The sequence below is a fragment of the Columba livia genome, chromosome 1, assembly GCF_036013475.1.
Source record: "Columba livia isolate bColLiv1 breed racing homer chromosome 1, bColLiv1.pat.W.v2, whole genome shotgun sequence".
NCBI classification, from domain to species: domain Eukaryota; kingdom Metazoa; phylum Chordata; class Aves; order Columbiformes; family Columbidae; genus Columba; species Columba livia.
In genome coordinates this window covers 185387972-185406370 of record NC_088602.1, presented here as the reverse complement: position 1 = coordinate 185406370, position 18399 = coordinate 185387972, and the positions used below count along the sequence as shown (strand labels likewise).

At 43.4% G+C, this 18399-nt stretch overlaps 1 protein-coding gene across 2 annotated transcripts in view; it reads right to left on the bottom strand.

The window, feature by feature from the left end:
* Nucleotides 1–18399, bottom strand: part of ST7 (suppression of tumorigenicity 7) — a 151777-nt gene that overhangs the window by 96125 nt on the left and 37253 nt on the right. The window contains exon 1 of one of the 2 annotated variants that reach the window (XM_021288255.2): nt 15448–15882. The exons of the other annotated variant lie outside the window; for it this stretch is intronic. Within the exon in view, the coding sequence (XP_021143930.1) occupies nt 15448–15469 (22 nt within the window). The 5' untranslated portion in view covers nt 15470–15882. Of the gene's footprint in view, nt 1–15447; nt 15883–18399 lie in introns of those variants that run through there. 2 annotated transcript variants of the gene reach the window in all.

Here is an 18399-nt window from a genome sequence, read left to right as displayed (position 1 = left end):
TGTTGTTCTTTGTCCTACAGTCCTACAGTTAGCTACATATAGGAATTGTCCTATTCTATTCTATTCTATTCTATTCTATTCTATTCTATTCTATTCTATTCTATTCTATTCTATTCCATTCCATTCCATTCCATTCCTTTTTCTTGTGGCTACTGGTTAAATTATATGCTCTGGTCACTTACTATATTGAACAGTTGGAAAAAGGCCTATCAAGATAAAGTATAGCAGAACCTAAAGTAATTTATACAAACATCAACCCAGATTTTCAAAAGAGCTTTCTTCAAATGGCTCTGAGGCAAATCTTGCACGTTATCTGGAATCTTTTATTTGTATTTATTAGTATTATTCAGAACTATTGTTAATAGCAATGTATATCAATGACTATTAATAATTGCCATTATTATTTTGATCACAGGAAGTGATCACTTGGGATCACCTGGGATCAAAAATACACTTGCATCTTTCAGGGAGTTGTCGAGGTTTTGCATGGAGATGACACTACTTCAATCACAGGATAGCCAAATAAATAAATAATATAATTGAATATAAATAATACATATTTATATGTATATGCTATAGAAATAGTCTGATATGGAAACTGATGTTTTTTCCTAACAGTTGTTGGTTGTTTTTCCCCACCGAGGGAGGAGGTAGAGTTATGGCTTAGTCCATACAGGGTTGAGATGGAAGAATTTGGTTTGGATAAGGGGGAGATAAATGATGAAGGAATCTAGAAGTGTCAGTACATTAATACATGACTTTGAATGCCTACAGGGAAAGCACAGGCAGCTGCTGCGCTCAGTGTCTCCCCTTCTCCCAGTGCTGAGTATAATTACAGGCAGCAGCAACAGATGTTGCCAATAAACTTAAAAGGAGAAAGGGAAGTGGTAGGAATAGAAATGCAGTGTCATACAGAAAAAAACAACAGGAGGGACACCTGAAAATGCAGTGACTGTCCCCACAGACAGAGCGTGGCCACAGTGTCCATCTCTCACTGCAGCTGAGCTGGGCTGCAAAGGCTGGAACGGTCCAAAGATCACAGAATATCCCACAAAGCCATAGAAGGAAGGAAACCAGTAGCATTGCTTAATAGTCTGCTTATTTTACAGACAAGTGGATTGCCAAGCAACTCAGCTATAACAAGTCCCATATTTAGGGAAAGAAATGTTTGTCTTCTGTCTGTCCCTGCTAGCAAATGGCAAGTGGAGGGCATTTCTAAGCCAGATAGTTCAAGTACAGCATGTTCCCTGATCCCCGAGACCGTGCTGCTGAGCAGCCGGTGTTAATCACAGCAACAGTTGACACGTGTGCCTTGCCAGAGTCCAAGTTTATCATCATCATCATCATAATCATCGTGACTTTTACTCTCTACTGCTCAAAACAAAACACCACCACCACCCCCCCAAACCAAACCAAACCAAACCAAACCAAACCAAACCAAACCCTGCAGTTACTCAGGAATCTGAGATTCCCATATTACTTAACACAGCCAGATCTCTTTAGGATTTTGTAAATGACAACCCCTGATGACAAAAAGAGCTTGATGTGGTTGTCTAAGCATGTGCATCCAAAGCTGTTTGAAATGCGTAGGGTAGCTGATACACTGACACAAGGCACAGATGGAACACCCCCAGGGACCAACAGCTGGAGGCCAGGTGAAGTGAGCCCTGGTGCATCTGAAATGGCTCTGGATGCCTCATTTAGGCAACTGACCTCAACCCCAAACAACCCCTTCATGTCTTGCATTCTTCAGCTGCATCACCCAATAAAAATGAGTTCGTATTGCTATTAAAAAGCACCTATATAAAGTACAAACATATACAGTGTGTACATTTAGGAGCACATCTTAAATCATTCACAAAGACTAAAGATGTAGTATTCCTTCTGTATACAAGCAGACATTGAAGATTCTCACCCGAAAGAATAATTTTGTAAACACACTGCTCAAGCCTGAAGAAAGACATGGTTAGGGCAAATGACAGAAGATGCTAAAGGATAACACTTCAAGACTCCATGTACTCAGGTCCATATCCCAGAGCATCTTGCTGCTGGAGAAGGACAATGCAGCAACAAAACAAGCTTACAGGTCACGCTACCTAGTCTTTTAGCTCCAGAACAGATTCATATCCATTTTCAAAATACTCAATGCCTACCTGTTAATTGAAATACATATGTATCTTTTGGCTACCTATATTTCAGACACTTTGACGTGTTCATGCCAGAGACCTAGCCAAGCCCTCTCTGTAGCAGACCAAGCTCTCGGAACCTGGTCTGTCCACCACAGACTGAGAAATGGCCTTTTTTAGCTTTACTGAATTAATCCAGCGGACCCTTTTATGCTCAGGCAACCTATTTGGCATGCTGTATGGGCTGTAAAAGAAAGGAAAGCATTGTGCTTATTACAGCTGCGGACTGTAAAGACAGTGCTTCCAGGGAGAACCTGAAACACTGACTGTTGGACATGATCATACTGCACATGAAACTGTGGCATGCTCAGTAATTTTCTCCACTGCCATCTTTAGAGTTCTGAAAAATAGGAAGGAAAATCAAGGTAGGTCTTCCAGTAAGTTCCCAACACATATCCTGAAAATATGAGATATTTCAGAGTAAAGGGAAAACTATCCAGCAGGAAAATCTCCATGGGGATATATTGGTGATGCTGAATGTGTGAATAGGCCTATACTCAGAAATCCAAGTTCTGAACAAAAGTGCTTGTGGAGCAGCTGGAAGCTGCAGGAGATCTCATCAATAAGCAGAGACTTTCAGTTATTTTCTGTGAACTATAAGATGCTAGATCTAAAGCAAGCAATGGTTTGAAAGGGATCTTACTGTAGATGCAGCTGAAAGGAGGGGAGGCATCACTAAGGAGGGCATAAATGCATTTGCTGTACTCACTTGTTCATTAGAGAAAGAAAAGGGGAAAAAAGATGCAAATTGAATGGAAATGCCTCATTTTCACAGGAGCTGAAAATAACACTACAGCCCATGGGAAGGCACAGCTGGTACTCAGGCTTATTGCTACCATCAAGGGTGAATGGCTGGAAGGATTAGGAGCAAGCCAGGCTCAAACAAAACAGCATCAGGCAGTTTCTCCTCTCCCCCACTCCCACCCTGCCCCGGTTCTGCTCTTTCCTGCTAACTACGCCGTTAACTCACATCCCACTATTAATTCAGCTTCAAATGACAGGCTGCACCGATCTGCGTACAAGATTACAGCTTGGGCTCCTGCCCGTTTTGTTACAGCACAGATTGCGTCCCGTATTGAAGAGGGAACCATCTGGGAGGAAGAGCAAATGCTTGGCTACTTAATTGGTGCTTTCAGTAAAACAGGGTACAGTCGGGATTGACAGACCCAGAGGAATCACAAAAGCAGCCACCAGAATGTGAGGGAAGGAAAAAGGAGCCTGTCTCCACTCCAAACTCTGAAAAGATTTGGAAGTAGGGCTTGTATTAACCCCCACAACCCTGGATCACCTTGGTCACTGCAGCTTTGCCAGCCCCGTCCTGTAGACACGATTTTCCCATCCAAGCAGGAGCAGGAGACTGGCTCCATGGACGTGATAAACTCCTGTTCACACAACAGTCAGTGACTGTGCAATAACATTTAGTATGGCAAATTATCCACCATCTACCTTCTCATCTAGATATTGGAGTAAAGGGAGACTCAAGTCTTGCTTGTTGACTAAAATCACTGCAATAGAATTTCCAGCATTTTACACCATTTCCATTTTACATCTTAAGGATTTCTCTTGATTTCTTCATCTGACTGGCAGCAGGTCTTCTTTAAGGAAGGTGGACAGGATTAAGCATTCCACCATCAAACCTGTTCACATCTGCCTCTCCTATCGCTTATCCTATCTTGCCCCCTCTCTTACACATATATACTCTGGGTAGCTATTTGGCATGAGATGTTATCTCTCACACTTTCCAAATTCCCTACAATTTGTGAATATACTGTTCCAGGATCTTCCATGTAGCAGACTGCCTCCTCTCTTCTAGCTCACCACACCTCCCCAGTTTTCTTGTTGCTCAAGGATGAAGATGATCTGACATAGTCCTTCAGATTTTCGACTGTTCTTCAGCTTCTTTCAGTCTCCACAGATCAGCCATGCAGCTCATATTTGATTTTGCAACACCTTGCAACTATATTCTGTGCTCGATTCCTGTTTTTTGTCAGAATCTCAAAAGCTTTAAAACCAGCTCAAGTTTAGTATTTAGTTCCAAAACAGAACATAAACAATAGGCTGTTTGGTGGAAAGACTGAAGTTTACACCACCTTGGACAACGGCTTAAGTGCTGAACTATTACAGATAACACCCTCACAAATTTAAGAAGGCCTTTCTCCCCTCCTGCTCTTGGAATTGTTGACCCTCAGCCACAGATATGTCTCTAGGGCTTGCCCACAAGCACTTCAGGGAAGCATGGCCATATCTATGGGTTGGCAATTAACACGACCTAGTATCCATTTTCTTGGCATCCTCCTAATATATCATTAGCTTTTGCGGAAATATCACCAAAGGGCCGACCGCACGGCAGCAAGATCAAAGAAAACAAAGTTAGTCATTTGTTATGCTTAGAAACTGTAGTTCATCTTTGGCAGATGTGAACTTCAAACCCTTTATCAAAGGTCATTCATGCTTGTTAAGAAACCTGAGAGCACAGCAAACAAAGTGATATTTCATTTTGAGTTTCTGAAAACTACAGGAAGTGTTCTGAAACACATTAAAAACAAAAACAATAAGCCGTGACGACATTTTTACATGAGTATTAGTTTAAACTACTTTGACCTGCCTGCACCCACATTTTCACACAGTATCATTCATGGACATTCTTACTTCTGCTAAGACAGTTTATTTCAATTAACATTAAACCTACACCTTGTTAACTCAATCTAACCCTAATTGAGAATCTGTGTAGGTTTTTTTGGTGCCATCTTAATTAACCTTGTTAAAAAAAAATCACACTTTTATTTAAACCTAAGGACACACACAGACAAACCTTGTAAGAGATCATGTACTATTTCCAAGAATAGTAATCACAGAAAAGACTGATCTCATCAATCAGCCTAAGGCCTTAAGAACCCAGCACAAAGGTTTTCAACACTTATTTAGGACAAGCCTCTCATTGTTCAAAAACACCTTGACAGCTGTTCCCAAAGAAAAGGTGACCAGCTGCAAATGGCCAATACTTGACTGCAGTGACTTGTACCATAAGACAACTAGTGTTGTTAACTTATTTTCAGACATTAGCATCTTGCTGTAGCTGGTGTGAAATCACACAGAATCACAGAATGTTAGGGATTGGAAGGGACCTCAAAAGCTCATCTAGTCCAATCCCCCTGCCAGAGCAGGAACACCTAGGTGAGGTTATACAGGAAGGTGTCCAGGCACTTGAACAGAAGCAATCGGTTAAAACGTGGGTCCCTGAAGGCTGTGTTTTGTCTTGGGCCCACATACAAGGCTCTGGAAAAAGCAACCTTATAAAGAAAAAAAGAGGTTACCTCTATTTTTGCTCATAGTTAGTCCTCCATTCTTCTGGCAGAGTGAAAGCAAATGAAGTGTTGGAAAACATGGTGTTTTTTAAAGTTCCAAAATATTTCTTGTCATCATGATTATCTGGTTTATCAATTATATTATAGTTTAATGTCTCAGATTTTTGTACACAAGTTTATTTGGATTAGATTTCATTCTGACTATATCCACCAATAACTTTTGCTATTATTTGACAGGCCATCCTCATTTTATTCTTCAAAATTATTTAATCAGACCAGTTCTGTGAGTTTGGATGCTAGAAAGCAGAAGCACAGCCCAACAACTATGATTCAAGTTTACGATTTAATAGTTGTGTATCTTTGAAAGGTATTTCTCGACTGAACTTCTGAAATAAAAACAAGACTAACAGCCACCCTCTTCTCTCAGTACATTGGCAATGCCTCTAGAGATGAGAGGGAAGTCCGATTTCCAGGTATATGTAAACTTTTGGGCTCCCCACACACAGGAACAACAAGAGTTACTATCTGAACTCCCTGGAGAGAAGCAGTAAGACCAGAGCTTCACATCAGCAATGATATGGTCTACGGGGAGACAGTTTCAGGCTCTTCCTTCACTAGGAAAAAACGGCTTTGACTTTGGTCAACTAGTCTGTTTTACAATCCCAGTAAAAACAAGGTAGTTACAGTTTTAATGCACAACAGCTGTCAAAGTTAAAAAAAAAAAAAAGTGTATATACACACATACTACATCCATAAATAAAAACTGGGAGTATATTTTAACTCTTTCATCCATAGCTGAATTGTTCAATGACATAAAGACTTCTCTTTCTTCCTAGTGTAAACCAAACCAGATTTGGAGTACATACAAATCAGTGAATGAAAGGAGAATAACTGAAAATGCAGACACCGTGTATTTACTGCCAGAGTGCAGGCAGCAGCTGCTGCCCGCAGCATCTCGCTCCACAGTGACAGTGGCTGCACTGACATTCCAGATTAGAGATTCACATCGCTTTGTGCCCTCAGGGAAGCCTCTGTGTTTAAGGGGATACTATTAAGGATGGCAAGTCTAAGCATGAGCCTTTTCTTTTTGTCCTTTTGCATAATTCTGAGTATTTATCCATACTTTATTTCATGGAAGAATTGATTGTCACTATGGACGCACAAACAAGACATAACCCAACTAAATGCCAGGCACATAATTCACCGAACTCCTGCAGTACAGGGCACTGGTTTTAAATCTACAGCTTCATTCCCCTCTGACGTGCAGCCAAGATTTGCAGAGACTCTCAGTCACTAGGACACGCACAATGCCCCACAGCGACCAATCTCATGTCTGCCTCTGCATCCTGACCATCACTGCAGGCCATGACACACAATGCCCAGAGCAATGTCACCTTCCATGGTGTAGAGGTGTACCCCAGCATAGCGAGAACCCCAGTTGTGAAAGTATTTATACCTATGAAGATAATTCTAGAAAAGGTCCCATGTAAAGGCCTTTGAATGCCTGATCTTTGTGGGACCCCAATCTGCTGTGAAAGACCAGCAGCACTTTATCCTGGGTAGGCAACTTAAGCTCTTGTTCATCCTAGCCCTGTGTGTTGGGCCAACACCCAGTAGTCCTATTATAGCATATGTAAATGATACTAAAGAGGATGCACTATGTCTTATTTAATACACTTGAGAAATCGTTCAGCCCAGTGCCATCTTCTGTGCTATCATACCAATCCAGCTGAAGCCTCAGAAAGACATCACAAGCAGGTCAGCAGTCATAGAGGAATCTGCTCCCACTTGTCCTGCCAGAGAGCCTCTCTTCTGTCCTGTGACAAAGGACACCATATCTACCCATACAACCTCTAGCAGGCTTCTCACACTTGGGTGTTTTTTTTGGAGGAACTTCCACTCCTGAATGCAACGCTTACAGCTCATATCTTGCTGCTTTTTATCTGGCTGCTCTTTTCCACTGTTCAGAGCTTTCCTCCATCTATCTGCACAGGCTGCCTGATTATCAAACTCTTCGCTCTGTACATAATAATAACAGCTTATCTGGAGTTATCACCATGGACCACGCAAGCAGCAGAGGGCACAGAGAATAACCAGGCTGATAGACATTTCTGAGTTACAGGAACACTTCCCCCAGCTTAGTTAACCCTCTAGCAGACCTTTGCCTCCACTCGCTGTCTATAAAATTTCCAGGGCTTTTTAGTTGGACTGTTTGGGCTCATGGATGACAAAAGCACAGCACAGGATCTCCACATGCAACTAGACACATTTCTTTATGAGCTAATTTGACCTTTCTGTTCTACTGTATTTTCTTTGATCATCTAAATCAAAGCCTAAGAGTATTTTATCAGCAGAGAGATGGTTCGAGTGACTGGTTATTACCTCTACGCAAATACAGTGGTACAATTTACAGCCACTGTGACAGTCTTGGATACCTTGCTAGTGCCAGTAATGAATGCAGCTGACAGGAAAAAAGGTTAGTGGTGCTAATATTTTCCACATTTAGCTCTTTTCTTGAATGTTAAATATACCTTTTTAGCATCTTTCAGTATTGCTAATTATGATGCTTTTTTTTATATATTTCTTTTTATACATACATTAGTGACCAGAAGTATTTTCCTTGTCAGGTCAGAGTCAGTGTGACTCATGTTAACTATCAGTAAGCCAGTGATTAATGCAGTTCATGTCCTGCTTGGGATGCTAACTTCTTACAGCAGATTTTCCTTTTCTTGTAGCACAGATCTTACAAGTGGAGTCAGCTGCCATTTTTTTGAGTTTCATGGAATGTAATATATGGCCTTGCCCTCAGAATTTGCTTTCTAGTGGTGTCCTCATCATATGATGCCTTGCTACTTTTAAAAAATTGAGCAAACACATAAAGTGAAAAATACATGATCTACTTTTTCTACTCCCATCCAGGAACTTCAAAAATATGTACTTTGCTACATTTTCCTTTTGCTGCACTTGCACAGCCACATGTCATCAATATCAAGACCATATCCTCTTAAAACCCCTTGAATCACCACAAGATAGGTACTTCTATACTCAGGTGAGTACAGCAGGAAATCCAAATTTACAACAGCTTTCCGAGACTCATTTGTTGCAGTAAAATGTAAGTTGGCATTTGTTGGAGTGATGACATATATCAAATCATGTCATCATTGTAGACTGCAAAATCACTTGACTAATGAGTGGAATGTTAAACATGAGAGGCCAGGGGAGATGGATCATCTTTCCACTGGCATCTTCAGAACCTCCTCATGGCTTCTTAGGCTACAGACCTGAGCACAAGGCACATTGTTCCAACCATCCTTCTTTCCTGTTCAGTCAAACCTTTACAAAAGCTGTGTAAGGGCTACACAAAGGTGGACAGTACCCACTAGAGCTAAATACTTTCTCTGAAAAGCTCACCAACTTTGTACCGTCTTCACCATGGGCTCCTGCTTTAGGCAGCAACACTACCTGACATGCTTTGAAGGTCACTTCAACATCCTTCATTCCACTGAACTGAGGAAAGACCTTTGCAGCCATTGGATTTCTCGAAAGAGGTCAAACACATCATCTGACTTTAATTTTGTATCTCTGCCTTGCACTCTCTCAAGAATTTCCTTTCTACTTCCCTTGTTCTGATCAAAACACTTGATATACCTCAAGATACCAGTTCAAAATGAAATCCATAGGGAGCCCTTGGAACTCCTAACATACTTTTCATCTAATGCTGGGAAGCAATGGCACATTTCTTGGTCTAGGTAGAATATAAGTCCACTTGTATTCCCAGTTTCTGAGCATATTAAGTTGATCTCTCAGCATAAGCTTCACCTTGATCAAACACAGCAAAGCCAGCCAAATTTCCACTGAGTTACACCAGATTTTGGGTAGCAAGTGTTTTTCTTTCTAGTTTTACAGCTTAATTCCCTGTTATAGAGCCTCAGTGTCCTATCCCTCACAATAGGGGCCACAGTGGCATTTCTCAGATTCTGTAATCTCTCATTATAGATAGTCACCTTCATATGAAAGGGTCTAAACAGTGATGATGTATCAGTATTTCTGCCAAACATGGAAGATATCTGTTGATCTTGAAACCTGGAATACTCTATCTTTCTGAAACCCAAATGCCCTTTTGGTTGCATTTTACAGACCCTTTCCTGGCACATCAGAGATCAAGCAGGGTATGCTAGATAAGACAAAACAGACTTATTCTGCAAATAGGCTTTTAGCTGGACATACCCATTAAATACCCTTGAATAACATGAAACTCTGATGCTTCTACTCCAGCTCAAATAATATGACATAGTCCTGTATGTATTGCACTTCCTATCTGGGTCACATGGCCCAAAGGGACTCTAATAACCTTTAACAGTCCTTGGGCTTAAAGATTTATCCCTATGTGTGGGTGTATAAATTTAACTGCTCAAAGTTGAAGCTGGTTTTGACCTCATGTCATTTTGCAAACAAGCGGATGGATCGAGATGGATCTAACTTGGAGGTCAGTCCTGCTTTGAGGAAGGGGCTGGTTCCTTTGACCTAAATTAATCTATGTTTTTTGTCCTAAATCTAAAAGAACTGTTGTCACCTTTAACCAATCACTAATTATAGTTTATGCTTTTAGCTATGGCAAGGATCAAGCAATTTGACTCTCTGAAAAAAAGGTTTCCCTATTCACTGCCTGCACCTTGAGATTTCTCCCGTTCCATAAACTTGTGTGTGGACACAGCTACATCAGCAACTAGCACTGTATTCAATAACTTTACATCAGATCTTCTTAACGCCTAAACCAATGAGATAGGAAAGGTGATCTGGGGCTGCAGGAGCCAAATCATCTAAGACTGTCAAATACATGAGTCAAATCTAGCCCACAAGATGTCTCCATTCATTTTTTCTTTGTGGAAGAAGAAAGGGCAAGGTGCACTTAAGCTTTCCCAACAACTGCCTGCTTTTAAACAGCACAACACAATGAATTCAATCTGCCATTGGAGCTGTCTGAAAAGGAGGGCTGAGGTTCGAGCCCCTGCCATGGTGAGAACACATACAGCCAAGCCATTGCAGACACCCATCTCAGGCATCTAACCAAGTAATACAGTCACAGAGTATACAGAAACTGCAGAATCCTTTCTTACCTCATGTTTGTTTTTTTTAAAAAATAACAGCAATAGCACTCAGTAAATCCTCAAAATCTGCCATAGAGTAGAAGGTGGTACTGTATTTTCCCTCCAAATATCTTGAAGTTTCGCTGAATTTGTCAAGTTAATTAGAGCTCCTGCAATCTCAGTCTCTTTCACAATCCAGGTTTACATCAACATTTGACACTGCCATAGCCAAGCCTCTCTTTGACCTTGTTCTGCAATTTGTTCAACAATCCTGACTCTATGGGGAACAGCAGGAACCTCAGCAGCCAAATACATTGACTTAAAGTTACAGCTTCTGATATGTTTCCATAACATCTCTTTGATGTATAGTTGCCTGTACAGTTGCCTGAGACACCAGGGTAACATCATTTTGAAATCTGTAACATCATTGTGAAATCGTGGCTGCCATCCGATTACTTACCATTACTGAGAACTTACTATTATTACTGGGTTTGGCAATTCGGGATGGCAGTGGGCTATTTATGCTCAAGAAAGGAGCATTTTGGTCATCTGCTGGTTCAGTGCAGCCTGCTCTCACACCAAGGATGTCATCCCACCAGAGTTTCAATGGCTGTGTCCCACCCTCCCTTGTCCTGCTGTCATTTAATCACCCCAAGAACCAGCCTGGGGAGCCAAAATGCTCAAAACTGACTACCTGCACCAGTGGTCCAATTTTGGCTGGCCTTCCCTCAGGCAGGGATGAGTGCAGCGGAAAGGAGGAGGCAGGCACACGGGCGCAGGGTGGCAGCACCCATGCTGATCAGATCATCCCGCGCCAGTGCAGAGCTGCATCCTGGGCATCCCCTTTCAGATGAAGCACAGCATGAGGACTGCAGCTTCGCTGTAGCACTTAACCAGCCACTTCATAGAGATTGTCTCTTATAAGGTAGCAGAAAATTCTCTTAATATCTGGCGCTAAGGTGTCTTGTTTCTCCGTTGTTGGCTGCAGCTGTTTTGCAGGGGTTTAACAGCACTACTCTCCTGATGCCATAAAATCAATTATCTCGGTGAAACCTTTCCCATTTATTGCAGTCTCTCTGGAAGAGGGTTTAGGAAAAAAATGCCCAGGAAGAAAAGCACTTTCTGAACAGACAGAGCAGAAGACAGTACAGTGAGTCTGGGACAATCACAGCAGCTTTCCCTGGCTCACTAAGTGGGCAGGGTTTCCCCGTCTCCACAGCATTCCCCCAGCCTCCCTGCAGAGAATAGCCTTCCAGCGTTAGCCTTGGGACAGAGGAAATCTCCATTTGCCCTTTGGTATTGCATTTCTCCTGCCCTTTGGTCAGCTCTCCTTTGGCCCAGAATTGCTCTGTTTTGCAGAGTGCAGCTGCTGACCTACCAGACAGGGACCACCATGAGCACATCCCTGAACAGCCCAGGCTGGAAAAGCACCTCCCAGACAACCTCCCACACAACCCTCACAGTTAAGCCTTGCTACTAGGTTAAAATGCTTTGGCATGAACAAACACAGCAGTACTGACAGACTTTGACAGCACGCATCTGGGTCCTTTCAACAGCATTGGGGCAAGCAGCGTACTCGTGTGTGCGCGATTCCCTCCCTGCAGCCTCCTACTGAGTTACTCTGTCCAGGTACCTGAAGCAGACACGGTGCACATTCTCAGATGCATCAAATGGCTCTCTGAGCTCCTCTTTGCTCACTTTACAGGCTCCGAACTGCACCCTGCCCCACTTCTTCTCATCATACAGAGATTCAGTGAAGCCACATCACACTGAACCCCCCAGCATTGCTGAGCCCCACTGACTGTGGCTACTCTCACACTTCTGTTTCATTTGTGCCTGTTTTTTCTCTCCTGTAGGCCTGCAGCTGTAAGTATTATGAGTCAGACGAGGGATGTTCACCAGTCATTTTGCCTGGGATTGGGGTTATCTCTTCTCCCTGAATTGAGGTTTTCCTTCTCGCAGAGATCGGCTCGTCACTGGTTCACAGCCCCATGGCTTCCCTGCTTCACAGCAGGGCTGCAACATCCTTTCACCTTCAAAAAGGCTTCATTCTCAACCTGATGCTTTACTAAACCAAGTTTTATTTACTCTCTACAGATAAATCCATCAGGTCAGCTGGAGAGGTGGCACGGAGAGCTGCCTCCCCGTGCATCCAGCCCCGGACACCGCCCCACGCGGCATGGCTGCAAGTGGAGCAGCACAAAAGCACCGAAGATGAAGGGTCTCCAGCGCATACATTTCCCATGGGGATTATCAAGAGGACATGTGACCGATGGAAAATACTGAGCATGAGCGTACGGTAACTACCCTGCCATGGCACAACCCTTCCCACGGATACTTCACGGGATTTTTGCTTTGCGTGCTCTTTCCTCGCATCGCCTGCCGCCTTATCTCCCTTTACAGGCTGCCATCGCCTGCTGTTTGTCTTTCCCTGCATCCAGGACGCGATAAGCAGATGCCTGTGTTTCTATAATGACCCTCAGACTATCTTCTGTTGCCCTTCTGACTGCTGTTAAAAACAAAAAGAAAAAACAGGATTGCTGAATGAGAGTTGCTTTGACATTTCAAATATGTTGATACTGAATGACGGAATAAAAGATTCTAAACCAGGATTTGCTTCTGAATATTTTTCTTGGTTTTTTTCGTTGGAAAAAAAGAGAAATAAAAGTCTAAATACTAAGTGTCAACAGCAGAAGTAAAAGAAGAAATAAAATCTGCTAATCTCATGCTAATCTCATTTTGGACAGCAGCAGAAATGGCTTCTGTCGTGTTATCAAGGATGATGCTGAATTTTATTGATTTATTTTAACACTATGCAGGTCTGTCTAGTTGACCCAAAGCTGCTCTAGCTGGACAGAAATCCTAAAATTATTCGCACCATTGTCATTTTGACAGCTTGGGAATATGAAAACAGGAGGCAAGGGAATTGATTACCTTTTAATTTAATTGTTTTTGATACAATTTTCTACCTTTGAAAGCAAACCCACCATTCTTTCAGCAGCAGCACGGGCCAGGTTGGTTACACCAGGGCTGCCCTGTGCAGGCAGATGTGCGGGGGCATCACCCTGGACAGTGGGACGGTCCATCCAACCCAAATAGCAACTCCAGGGTGGCCCCTTGGGTCTGGGGTCCGGGAGATGGGGTCTGAACAAAGACGAGGACATTGCACTGCCCCAGCCAGGCAGAGCAGGCAGGGACCGGTCACAACCTGTGTGTGGATCTATGGCAACTAGCCATGTTGCATTTAACACCTCTTTTAAAGGCAAACAAACCAATAGACCCCTCTTGGAAAGGGGCAGTAGCTGTTACAGAAGCTCCTGTCACCCTCTTCTAAATTGTGGGAACCATGGAAACGAAAGCAGCCACAGCTGCTGGTGGTACAGCCCAGTGACTTTAGCCAAAAGCCCAATGTCCACAAGCAAGACGTTTATTATTGCACCTCGTAAAACAAGAGAGAACCATGAAAATGAACAAGGCGTAATACTTTTGACTTTCCGAGTATGCAGTATGCACCTTCTGCAAGAGGGCAAGTACACAACTGATTTTATCTCAAGCCCATTAATATGCATTTTGCAGAGACAGACCCCACAGACACAGAGGCCGGGGCTTTCAGACCTGGCCAGGGTGTATCAACAGCTGCAGCTACAGCATTCGGCACCTCCGCTCACGCTCCACTGCCCCAGACCTGCAAGCATGTTTACAACCATGCGTGAAAAATGGTTCCCCAAACAAAAGAATTCTAAAAGCAAATTTTGTTTTTATGCTGCCTGACCTTGAACAGGCACTGTGGCAGAGGAGGTGGGGAGCTGCCACAGCCTGGCAACAGGACCATTTAACCCTTTGGGGGCACAGAGGCTTGACAGCCAGGACAATGTGATTAGGAGCTACCCCACTTTTCATGAAGAGCCAAGCTGCCAAATGGGTCCCAGCCTAGCAGCAAGGAGACATTACACTGCGCTGCATGTTATAACATTCTAAAAAATATGAAGCACTGCCTCTTCTTATTCAAATGAGACAGGTTTTCAATACACAGTATTATTTGTGCACAAAATATAGTGTAAACCGTTTTCTGTTTTTCAGTCACACGATAATCTCTGGATCGGACTGGTCTCTGCATAGCCACACTGTCACCAGCAATATTATTTATACATAAACCCCCAGCCTTCCTCCGCGGCCAGATTTTCCAGGTAGGTAATTGTTGTTCCCGTTGAAGCAGAACTGGCTCGCTTTCAATGACATGCGTCTGCACTGCTATTATAGAGCAGACTGCCTCAGCTAAGATTTTCCAGCACAAATATTAGGAAGAAACAAATAAATGATCCTATTATTTTTCATTTTTTGCCTCATATTTAGAATTCCACCTAATTTAATTTCAGATTTTCCAGTTACAGGAGGGATCCCACACAAGCCCCCTTTTTCCCAGAAACAAAATGAAACAAATGAGATAGTCTTTTCCTGCCAATTAAAACACTCTCCCCCAGCTATCACCCATCTAATGCTGCAGCATTCAGTCCCCATCTGAGAAGTGCGTTCATTAGAGCGTTTGCAACTCCTGATTACTGATAGATGCGATCTTATTAATTAACACATTCAAGTGAAACTGCCTTCTTCCCCCATCTTTCAGTGGCCTGAATTCAGCAATGCTGACAGCCCTACGCTGCCTTGCTGCTGGCACTGAGGATGCACCCACAGTTCGGAGGTAGATGCTTCCCCCCTGGCATCTTTCATCCCTTCATAAACAGGCAAGGACCGCAGCTTTCAGCAACGACCTACAGCAAAGGGAATGCAAGCACGGTGGGTACAGCGAGGATAAAACAAGCCGTGTTCTCAACAGGAAAAAAAGGATGTAAGTGGGATACATTTACTTACATGAAGATTCAGTGCCAAACATGGCTGGCCCCAGATGCTGCTATTTTAAAAAGGAAAGAAGAAAAAAGAGTGGGAGACAGAGGGAATGTATGAGAGTAGGGATGAGTGCTACACAGCAGGGGTCATGAAGCCAGACAATGCAGTCCAGGCTATCCGAGCTGCCAGATTCTCTCCTCTCCCTCCTCTGCTCCACACCGCAGACAGCTTTTCCCTGCAACCGCAGCAAAGGTCCTTCTTCAGGAAGCAAAAAGCCGGAGCTTCTGTTTTAAATCCAAGAGATAAGAGCAGGCCAGCGTCCCTCCCGTGGTACCGGCAGGCAGAAATAGGTAGCGGACACCAGATACTGCAATCCCCAGCCCTGCGCCCCGTCAGACAATAGCAGAGCTTATGCATACACGGGATGACGTCAGGACACTGCAAAGACTGACTGCTGCTAACCCAGAGGCTCGGAGGGGGCTTGAACGGAGCACAGCGATTCAAATGGGAATTCCTTTGTCACAAAAAGCACAAGACAAAGAACCAGACATATATTTGCCTTCACAATGACAAAGCCTCCACCCGGGGCTGTAACGCTAGTAGGGAAATATCTGCCCTGAATTAACACTCCTCAGCTGCACGAGATGCAAAGTGTTTCCGTGCAAAGAGAATATATTTCAGGGACAAATGTCCTAGTAAATGCCACTTATGGCATTCGCAATAAAGTATAACCATGAATTTCTATCACTAACTGTCTTCACTATTTTTCCTTTGAAGAAAAATTAAAATCCTGGGCAAATCTACCCTTCAGACCTAATTTTCATGTCAAAGCACTAGTCAACTATCTCATTTACTTAAATCTATTGTCAGAATACACAGTAGCAATGCTCTAACCATAAGTCACACATATAAAGAAAAACCCCAAACCACATTGATCTCGGTGATAACAAGGCATCCTAGCAACTAAATAAATATTTTTCTTATTTCTTCTTTATTCTTCTTAACCACCCAGATCTAGTGTTTCTCAGCCTCTCAGAGCACATTTTTGAGTGCATTGAGCTTATTTTTTTCTGGCACTCAGTAATTTAAAAATGTTCAAATGTAGAAACAAAGTCTTAAGCCTGGTTCCTTCTGATCCTCCTGCAGACAAAAGGAATTTGCCTGGCTTGTGCTGGTGAGAGCAACCAAGCAGTAAGCTGATGGTCAGAAGCTACCAGACACTGGGGGTCATCCATGGGAATGGCTGTCCAGAGGGTGCAAAACCAAAAATATCTTTGATAAGTCTCACTGAACAAGTATATGCCGCTCTGAAGATGGCAAAGACTGAAGAGCATTGCTGGTGGATGAGGAGAAAGGAGATAGAGGCAAGTCAATTAAATGAAGCACTAAACAACCACCCCCCATTTCTGAGCTTTTGTGGGTTAACCCTTCCCAAACGCTTCTGCTGCTGTGTGCTAAGGGGTCTGTGCTGTTTGCAGAACAGGCAATGCCACCATGAGCAGCAGTCTGGAAAAACAAGTAGCACTGAAGGCTGGCAGGACCTGCCACCAGAGGATCTCAATGTGCTTGAATCCCTAAGGAATCAAGGAGCTGTTGGCTGGAGCCACCACTGCCCTAAGAGCAGACTAGAAAGCTGTAGGGGTCAGAGCCACAGCCACCCACTGCCACGCCAACCCCTCTGCTTGTGGGGAGGGGGAATGCAGTCCCAAGCTCATCAGTGTGCGTGCCCACCAGCATCCATATGGACCCTCAACAACACTGTCCCACAGCTGCTGTGAAGAAAAAGATCAAGAGGCTTTACAGAACCCAACCTCCCTGTCCTCCCTGTCCTGGTGCAGAGGGTGGGGGGCACTTGCAAAGCACCAAGCTCCTCTCCTGGTAACCTCTGCTGGCACAAAATGCTCTTCAACTGTTTCCCTGCTTTCCACCCCACACGTCGAACAGCCTCTTTGTGTTCTGCACACACCATGAGAATACTTAGGACCAGCAGGCTTTGGGGAGCATTTAACTGTATTTCATCTCTGGAAATAAGCCATGGGAGAGGCCGTGCCCTGGGGTGAGACATCTCACAACACATTCTCTAACAGGCAACTTTTATTCTCTCCATTGGCAGGCAGGACACGGGTGCATGGTGACTCAAATCAACCCTTAGGCAATAACTAACCAGCTGTCCTCAAGTCTGTACTTAGACATATGAATTAGTGGCCTGGATGTTCAATTGTAATGAATATTTGCAGTCATGTGTATGAATACTCAGCAGCAGGAAGACATGTTCAAATTGGTTTTGACCATAACGCTATAATGACAGTAGCACAAACCCTCTGACAAGGACCATAGTTCTGCTGTTTCCAGAACTGAAGTAGATATTTTGAATGTTTAAAGCCAGTAACACCTCGTTCAGTCATAATAGTTTGACAAGAAGCTGCGGTGCTGGGAGCAAGACAAGTGTTCTGGCTTGGCTTTCCAGCGACCAAGGCAAGTTCACAAAGGAAACGTGTCTATTATGTACCAGTAAGTCTCCCAGCATCTTTAAACACAGACCTCTGAAACAAAAACCCCAGTGTTCATGGCTGAAGAACACATTTTGCTCTGATAAGCAGATCTGAACTTCCCACAGCACTGTTTCCAAGGAAGATGCAAAACCTCAGGGCTTTCCAATGACATCCTTGAAGGTGTCACAGAGCCCAGGCCCGCTGCCAAGTTCTCACTGCACTGACGCACATACACAGTCAAAAAGCCTAAACAACTCATGCAGTATCTGTGGAAGGATTTCATAATAATCTATTTCATTAGCGTTACACTTGCCAGGTCAGTGCTTTTGCCTTGTGGGGAAGGTGACTCTTGACAAGCCACTGAAAGACTCTCTGAAATTCTTTCAAGTCTACCTAAAACACTTCGTAAAATGACTTAGAGAGAGTGTTAAAATATGTTTCTGATTTACTGCTCTTGTAAGACCATAACCTTTTAGTTAGGCTA